The sequence below is a fragment of the Terrapene carolina genome, unplaced genomic scaffold (assembly GCF_002925995.2).
Source record: "Terrapene carolina triunguis isolate 2854851 unplaced genomic scaffold, T_m_triunguis-2.0 Scaffold746, whole genome shotgun sequence".
Classification (NCBI taxonomy): Eukaryota; Metazoa; Chordata; order Testudines; family Emydidae; genus Terrapene; species Terrapene triunguis.
This window is the reverse complement of record NW_020665097.1, coordinates 1,856,007-1,864,957: the sequence shown is the minus strand read 5'-3', so window position 1 is coordinate 1,864,957 and position 8,951 is coordinate 1,856,007. Positions and strand designations below refer to the sequence as shown.

General features: G+C 61.4%; 1 protein-coding gene across 1 annotated transcript in view; it reads right to left on the bottom strand.

Annotated features, from left to right (window-relative positions):
- Positions 1–500: 500 nt before the first annotated feature.
- LOC112122772 (histone deacetylase 7-like) overlaps positions 501–8,951 on the bottom strand; it is a 174,474-nt gene continuing 166,023 nt past the window's right edge. The window contains exons 9-13 of the mRNA XM_029913616.1: positions 5,829–5,947; positions 5,071–5,204; positions 3,893–3,977; positions 3,223–3,361; positions 501–2,724 (exon numbers count right to left, since the gene is read on the bottom strand). Of these exons, the coding sequence (XP_029769476.1) occupies positions 2,679–2,724; positions 3,223–3,361; positions 3,893–3,977; positions 5,071–5,204; positions 5,829–5,947 (523 nt within the window). The 3' untranslated portion in view covers positions 501–2,678. The remainder of the gene's footprint in view (positions 2,725–3,222; positions 3,362–3,892; positions 3,978–5,070; positions 5,205–5,828; positions 5,948–8,951) is intronic.

The window sequence follows — 8,951 nt, the reverse complement described above, 5'->3', positions numbered from 1 at the left end:
ACAAGAGCATTTGGGTCTGGGGGCAATGTGTCCATGGGGCACTGGGCGGACAACAGACCCATTGGGGCACTGGAGGGAACATGTCCATGGGGCTCTGGGGGGGAAGCCACATCCAGGGGAGCACGTGGATGGTGCAGGCCGTGGTGCAGTCTGAGCTGTGCCGTGTGTCTGAGACCCAGGTCGGCGATGTAGCCATATCCCCGCACACAGCTTGTGCAGTTCTAAGGCAAAGAAATATTTATTCTTCCAAGGTCTTTTTTTCTCTTTGTTATATTTTTACAAACAGACTCTCCCTCTCCTTGCAGACAGTGCCTCGCCAGACACCCAGCCCTGCATGCCTACCCCCCACCTCCAGACCCTGGCCAGGTATCCCAGGCCCTGCAGTCTGCCCCACCGGCCTCATTGAAATGCATGTCTCCACACTTCCTGTCTGCTTCTGTTTTGGACATTGGCATGGACCCAAGGAGACACTCAGTTCAGCCAAGGGGCGCGTCCCCCAGAAAGTGCTTGTGGCCATCACACAGGCCCCAGATAATGGGCCCAACTGCTCCCACTGCTGCATGTCACATCAGCTTCTGGGCCAGGCCCCTCTCTAAAGAAATGGCAAGATTGTCCTGGAGGACACAGCCAAGGAGTGGAGAGGGGTCGATCCCCGGTGCCCCTGGCAGAGGAGGGCTCGCTCCCATTACACTAGGAGACTGGACACGACGACCCCACCTGGACAGGAGCCAGCTGGAGTGAGATTAACCCAGGAGTGTTGGCTTGTAGCGCAGGCTGAGGCTGGTGCTTTGGGGGTGGGGGGGGGGCTGTTCTTCTCCCAGGAAACTGCTGCCAGCCGACCCAACTCTGTTCCTCAGCAAAACCTGTTTAAGTGTTTAAGGGCGGGGGGGTGTGGAATGGTTTTAGCTCTTCCGTGGCGCTGTGAGATGATACAAACAGTGAAGCCGGGGTCAGTGAGGGTTGTAAAAGCTGCCAATTTTGGAGGCCACAGGCTCTCCAATGCCATTTCTGGGGAGCAGAACCGCTGGTCTCCTCCAGCTGGGTGAGTGGAAGGAGCCAAGGCTCCAGGGGCGTGTGTGTGTGAACCCATGTGGTCTACCCAGGGAGGGGGAAACACTTTGCAAGATCAGCCCAGATCCTAGTCCCACTGAAGTTGAGGAAAGGAGCTGTCAGTCACTGTGTGCCTGTGTCGTGCTGGCTTGACAGGGCCCCAGTCTCAGCTAGGGTCTGTGCAGCACCTGGCTTCATCTTGGTTGGGGTCCGTGCAGCAGCTAGCACGACTGGGCCCTGATCTTGGTTGGGGTCTGTGCAGCACCAGGCTTACAGGGCCTCAATGTCGGCGGTGGAGGGGTGGCTGTGCGGTACCTTGCATGATGGGGGGTCCTGAGCTCGGGCAGGGTCTGCACAGCACCTGTGACTTCTAGGGGAGCAGGTATTGGGCTGGGGTTTCTGCTCACTCCAGAGAGGCTCTGGCTGGATCTCGGGGGCTCTCTGGAGTGTTTCTAATGTGCCATGCTGGGCTAGCTGAGCACTGAGCAGCGTTCAGACCCATGTTGAGCTGAGCCCGTTAGCCCTAAGATGCCCTGTTTCTCCTCGACAGCTGGGGTACTGGGCAGGGAACAGGGCTGGGGGCTAAGGCAGGCTCCCTAGTGAGGGCTGTCTCAAGGACACTGGGAGAGCCCTTAGGGGCTACTCTGGAAGAAGCCCCCCTCCCCTGGAGCCAGACAAAGGGCCCCATTAGACATGGATCCTCAGGTCACTGGCCGGGCTGGTTGTTCCAGGGCTCAGATCACCTCGTGAACGTCCATCTGCAGAGGAGTTTGTTCCCCAAAGTCCCATGGAAAGAAGGGTATGTCAGGTGCATATTAGCACGTGTAATCTGCAGATAGTGCAAATCAGAGGGGCCCCGTCCCCGAGGGCTTACGCTCTGGTTAGTGGTTAAGGAGACCAAGTCCCAGGCTTGCAGTTCTGGGCACATGGGACACTGGAGTCCAGGGCTTCCCTGTGATTTGCATGTCGTCAACCATCTTCTAACCTCTTCTCATTCACAATGGGCTCAAGCCCCAAGTCATCGTCACCCCTAGCTCCCACCTCGTGCCTGGCAGGAGGCTCCGATCGCTCCTAGACAAAGGTACAAAGAATGTTCCATCCCCCCTCCCAGGAGCATGCAGTGCGGGGAGTCCCTGGGGGAACCTTTGGCTGTCTGGAGAAGGGGCACAATCCTGAGGTTGGCTCTGAACTGCACGTCAGCAACCACTGTCCATCCCAACACCTGTCCAGTTCCCCACTGCCACAGGACGAGCCCTTGGAGAAAAGCAGCTCTCCACCAAGCCGGCAGGGCCGAGGCCTTCTCACACCCCGTTGGCCCTTTACGCCCCTGCAAGGCCCTGAGGGGAGAGCACGTGGAAGGTGCGTTGCCAAGCACTGCAGGGCAGATCCTTTGAGAGGGAGTTTCTGGTCCTCGGCTGACCCCAAGCAGGAGGGTGATTCCCAGCAGCAGTGGGATCCTTTGCGGATGACCTGCAGATACCGCAGCTGGAGGGCCAGTCCGTTCCGGGGTGTGACTTGGGGAGAGGACAACGTGGCAAACAGGCAGCCAAGAGTCGAGAGCGAGTCACGGGCTAGGGAGAGTCCAGACTCCTTCCTGCCACTGGCGACTCAGAGACCAGCACCGCTCATCACTGATTCATGGGCTCCTCTTCCTCCATCGGCTCATCCTGTGGCCTACGGTAGAGGAAACCAGCCAGCATGGTCAGAGGGGGCCTGTTCCCCCTGCTAACCCCAAGGGGAGCAGCTGGAATTCCCCACACACCATGGTTAGATGGGGGCTGCTCCCCCCGCCATTCCCTACTCGTGGGGGTGCCCTTGCAAACGTGATACTGCAGTTGCAAGCCCTGGGCGCTAAATGCCTTTGGACCGATCTTGCCCTAGTGGGTGCCGTACAACCCCATGGGGCAGACCCCAAGAAGAGGGAATCCCCAGGCACTACCCTAGTGCCCCGTGAGGGCAGTCTGTGCTGCACTCACAGAGCTGGTGCAGGCTGGGCTCAGGGGGTTTCTGGTTAGGGATTTAGGGGGTTAGGCCCAACAGGTGCCCACAGCTCGCCCATGCCCTGGTCCCTGGCTGACAGCACACCGGAGCCATGGTGCCAAGAGGCTCAGGGCCAGAGAGCAGTGCTGGGGTTCTGGGCGACCCCAGGGCTACAGGGAATGGCACCATCACCTCTTCTCCACCATCACTGCCACCGACAAGGAGGCCAAGGCCGTCACCGTCTCCACCTCCTCTGGGTCATGGTGCTGCACCTCCAGGAACGAGCAGCTCACCTTGGAGGCAAAGCGCTGCACGGCGCCCCAGTATTTACCTGAAAGAGAGGCAGGGCTTAGGGGGACCCTCACCCCCATGAGGGCACATTGGGGCAGGGGGAGGGGTGGCCTCCCCATTCTCAGAGCAGGGGAGGAAGAGAGAGGGGTCTTCCTGCTCAGAGAAGAGGAGGAGGAGGAGGGGCAGAGGGCTTGCTGCTCACAGAGAGGAAGGGGGAGGCTGGCCTAGCCTTGCCCAGCCTCTGGCTGTCTGGGTTTTCCTGCACTAGGGGCTTTCCCAAGTTCTCTAGGGTGAGTGGCATGGCTTAGCCTTCTCTGGGAGGGAAATGAGACCCTGACGTGCCCTCGGGCACTGGGGCTGCGCCCCTGCCTGTAGCTCCAGGCATGAAGCAGCCACACAGCTCCAGCACCCCCGCCACGCTCTCGAGCCCCAGCTGAGGCGGGTGCTGAGTACCAGTGATGGAGCCTGCTCTGGAATGGCGGTGTGACTGTGGGGCGCCGTGTCCCCACTCCTCCCCCCCCATATCCCTTTTCTGGCCCCCCTGGAGTCAGCTCCTCCCAGGCACACTCACTCTGGACCCGGATCACTGCTTCCAAGGAGCGCACGGCATTGGGGTTCGGCTTCTGCCTCATGCTCTCCTCTGGGAGGGGATCCAGCTGCAGGGACAAACGCCAGCCAGGTCGTTAGTGCTGCTTCCGGCCGGGAGGGGAGCTCAGTGCAGAGAGTTGTGCAATCCCCCGCTCAGCCCGGAACACACTGCAACTTTTGGCTGGCCCTGTGATGGAACGCTGGGCTATGGGGCAGCCGGGGTCGCAGCCGCGCCCTGCTGCCCTACATGGAGGTTCTGGGATACTTGGGGCCGGCCTATTAGATAGGCACCAGGCTGGCTTTAGGGATGCTGAACAGTGTGTCCTGCTTCAGGGAGATGGAAGAGGAGCAGACTGGTGGGGACCACAGGGCCTGTCATAACAGATCAGCCTTGTCCTGCCCCCACATGGGCCCCCCAATGCTGCAGGAGACAGCAGGCTGTGGGCAAAGGGGGTACCCTGCTGTGTGGCAGTGTCCAGTGGACAGGAGCTGGGCGAGTCACGCATAGGCGCCGACTTCCCCTCTGCCCAGTGGGTGCTCGACCCCCACCGCCCCTGGCCCCGCCCCTGTCCCACTTCTTCCTGCCCCTGCACTGCCTTTGCCCCACCCCCATTCCACCCCTTCCCCAAAGTCCCCGCCCCCCCGCCTTTTCCAACCCCAGCCCTGCCCCCTTCCCGCCCTCATTCCCCCAAGTCCCCGCCCCTGCCCTTCCTCTTCTCCGCCTCCTCCCCTGAGCACGCCATGTCCCCGCTCCTCCCCCTCCCCCCCCTCGGAAAGTCCTAAGTGCTGCCAAACAGCTGTTAGGCGGCCGGGGGGGGGCCTAGAAGGGGGGTGGGAGGTGGGGGGACATGGCGTGGGGGGGGGAGAAGGAGGCGAGGGGGGGGGGAGCTTGGCTGCCGGTGGGTGCAGAAATTAGCACCCGCTAAATTTTTCCCCATGGGTGCTCCAGCCCCGGAGCACCCACGGAGTCAGCACCTGTGGGCGAGTGCATCTCCCCTAACTTCCATGGGATCCAGCCCCATGATTTGCCTCACTTGCCTCTTGCCAGTTCCACAGGGCAGCAACCACTGGGGCAGGGCCAGGGAGCTCGGGCTGCCTCCCAGCTCCGCTGCCCTGACCACTGGGGTTGGGAGGAGCACATGCCAGAGCTCGCGGCCTCACCTCATTGCCCAGCAGGGCGGACACGCAGGCCTCTGAGGCATCGCAGATGGCCGTGAGGTCATGGCCCCCTTCCAGGGCCAGGACGATGGCTCCTCCTGCCAGACTCATCAGCTGTCGGGTCATGTAGCCGAAGCCTAAGGAGGAAGAAGCCAAAGGGGCAGCCTGTCAGCCACCCTGATCATGCCCAGGCACATGGCTGCTTTGCAGACTGCCCTGGCTACCAGGAGCGGGGCTGACAGGGGCAAGCAGCTGGCATTGGACCCCAGCCCAGACCATCAGCCTCGGGGACTCTGTATCCCCGGGACCATGTGTGCCAGTGACTGGGGCAACAGGCTGACCTGCCAGGTGAGGCTGGTCAGCTCCCCCATCCTGCTGAGAGGGGCCTTAACGAGCACGCAGCCAGCAGGGCTGAGCCACTCAGTTCAGGACTCTCTGGCTAATGCCAAAGTGCCAGAGAGCAAATGGGGGTGGCTGCTGCATCACAGAGCACAGGCCTGTGCTGCTATTACCATAACCCCCCAGGAGCAGCCCCCTCCTGCCCTGGCCTTTGCTACGTGGAGAGCCCCTCTGGGCCAGTGCCGGCCACGGGAGCAGCCCCTGGGGCAGCTCTCCCCTCCTCAGAGCGCTTCCACACTGGGAGCACATTTCTCCCCTGCTGGCCTCCCGTAGCAGCTCCTGAACTGTCCTGTTCCGGGCAGACCCAGTCCTGGCTTGCTGTCTAACCTGCCAGTGCACAAGCATCAACTGCAGCTCCTTACATTTGGCAGAGACTTTGTAGCCTCCCAGCGGTGGCGGGTGGCCGTCGGCTGCGTCAAACCCTGCAGACACCAGCACCACGTCCGGGGAGAACTCGTGGGCGATCGGCATCACGACAGTTCTGACAGGGAAGAAAACATACATTCAGCCAGGGGCTGAGCACACGGCAGGGGCTGGGCCGCCCAGCTTCCAGTCCCAGCTCGGACACTGACGCAGCTAGAGTGGCATTAGCAGGGAACTGCAGGGGGAGCAGCATCCACAGAGCTGGACGACACAACGAACCTCTGCCCAAAACTGCAGCCGAGCACACGGCCTTCTCTCCCTACACCTCTGCCCCAGGAAAAGGCCCCTCTGGGACGGTGCAGTGGTGACAGGTGCTGCACAAACTCTGTGATTAGAACTTCAAAGACAAACACACAGAAGGTACCCTAGAGCAGGTGTCAAACTCTAGGCCACCGGCCAGAACTGTCCTGCTCGATGGAGCCCCTGTGACATGCGCTGGTTTGGCAGGATCTATGCTTTCCAGCCCTCAGGGTAGTGAAGCTGGCCTTCTCAACATAACCTGTGTACCAATGCAGTGACGTCTTCTGGAGCCTGCAGACAGCCTGAAACAATGGCTCTGGGAGGTGTGAACTCTTTCCCATTCAGAGATGGAGTGTTCACTCTGAAGAGTAATGATTACACGTAATATGTCACGGCTAACTAGTTGTTGCTGATCATTTTATCAGGTGGGCTGTGAATGGAGTGGGCACTTGCCGCTGATGGTGGAGGGAGAGGGAGGAAATTGGGATCTGCGCCAGGAAAGGAAGCGAGGAAACATATGGCCAGGGCTGGAGGTGGGGAAGGAAGAGGTGTTTCGGGAAGAAAAGGCTGAGGCCTACTGAGCGACACTGAAGAGAATGTCTGGGTTAGTTGGTGCATGAAGGTCACACAGCCCCCTTGTCAATAATGGGGGCTGGGGGCTGAGGGTCCCGCATGTACATCCCAGAGCACAAATCCACATGGATCCTGGCTTCCTCCTAAAGGGCCTATGCCTCTAACAGAGAGACAGACAGACATATACTATGGACAGCACAGCCAGACACTGCACATCCCACAGGGATAGAGAGCAAACCACGGGAATACTGGATCCCAGACACAGACAATGTCCGTTCAAAGGAGCAGCTCCAGCATGGCCAGATTCCCTGGGTCTGTGCGCTGGCCCCTCTCCAGCAGATCCCAGCTGGGAGCCTAAGGCCATGCTCCTGGGGACAGCAAGCGAAGCCAGGAGCCAGTTTCAGCTGCAGGCAGGTGGGGAACAAAAGGGAAGTGACCAGGGTGTTGGTTCAAAGGGCAGGATATTCCGTGGGCTCCCTGGAAATGCAGCCTCTCAGAGGGGCTGCTGCTGCTCACAGGCACTCTGGGGCTGGATCAGACTCTCTTCCCCTTTCAGCCCAGCTGCAGTAGGAGACATGGCTGCCCTAGGGCTCTGGGAAGGAGGAGGTCCTGGACAAAGCAGGGCAAGACCTAGGCAGGTCTGTGGACAGCACATTGGGCAGAAGCGTTGAGCGGCCCATGGGTGGGCTGACTCCAGCACTGGCGAGGCTAGGAGGCCTGGGAGTGAGTGGAGATCACATTGCTGTGTAAACAGAGAGCTATTTATAGTCTTTTCAAAGCACGGGTGTGGGAGCAGAGGGGATGACTGCCATGAGCCATGGCCATGTGCGCTGGGCTGGCTCACACAGCGCCTGCAGCTCCCAGCTGGTGCTTAGCTGAGCCAACATAGCTCCTTAACGCCCTGGGCCAGGTCAGGGAGAGGGGCTGTTCCAGCAAGGGTGGCCCCCTGTTGTCTCCCCCTGACACAGGGGATCTGTGCATCTTCCCAAGTGGATGGGGTTGCATCTTTCCAACCCCCCGCCCTACTTTGGGCTGCCCCTTCAGACCCACTCCTGCATTGGGCTGCCCCCTTTGGGGCCACCCAAACCTCCCTGATTTGGGCTGCTCCCAAGGTCCTCCCAAGAGGCAGGATTCCCAAGGGAGTCACTAACCATCCCCTGTGGGAGCAGCCAATGCTGCCCCTGCCCGCGGGCAGCTACTGGGTGCCATGCAGAGAATGCCAGCAGCAGCCTGGGCTGGCATGGGCTCGCCCCAGTCTGCAGAGGGACTGGCTCAGAGTCCTGGCTGCGATCCTGGCCTAACAGTAACCCAATACCCAACTGTGCTGTGCACGGGGTCGCTGAAGCCCCTGGGCTGATGTGCTTCACACCAATGCCCCCCACGCCTCATTCCCCTGCAGTGCTCCTAGTAGGACTGTGAGGAGCCCCAGGAAGCCATGTGACCAGCTGCCTCTGGATGGAACCCCAAGCCCTGCCAAACCCCAGCAGGACTGCGGGGGGACCTGTGCCCAAGCCACGCTGCCCACCCACCTAGCACTTCCTGCCTGTCTGGTGCTCCAGGGCTAGGGCTGGGGTGGGGGGACTCTGGGCTCCAGCGGGGGGGCGGGAGGGGAGGAAGGGGGCTGGGGGCTAGCCTTCCCCATGGGCATGGCTCGGGACAGTTGGGATGGGACACGGCTGGGGACAAAAGGGAAGGGGGGCTTTGGGGTAGAGATGGGGAGGGGTGCAGCTGGGGACAACCAGGGAGGGAGGCGTTGGAGTAGAGATGGGGAGGGGTGCAGCTGGGGACAGAAGGGGAGGGGGGTGGCTGGGAAGAGACAGGGAGGGGTGCGACTGGGGACAGAAGGGGAGGGGGGCGTTGGGGTAGAGATGGGGAGGGGCACGGCTGGGGACAGAAGGGGAGGGGCATGGCTGAAGACAGCCAGGGAGGGGCGCGGCTGGGAAGAGATGGGGAGGTGCGGCTAGGGACAGCCAGGGAGGGGCGCAGCTGGGGACAGAAGGGGTGGGGGAAGGGCTGGGGACAGCCAGGGAGGGGCGTGGTTGGGGACAGAAGGGGAGGGGGGCGTTGGGGTACAGATGGGGAGGGACGTGGCTGGGGACAGCCAGGGAGGGAGGCGTTGGAATAGAGATGGTGAGGGGTGCGGCTGGGCACAGAACGGGAGGGGGGTGGCTGAGGACAGAAGGGGAGGAGCATGACTGAAGACAGCCAGGGAGGGGCGCGGCTGGGGACAGATGGGGAGGGGTGCGGCT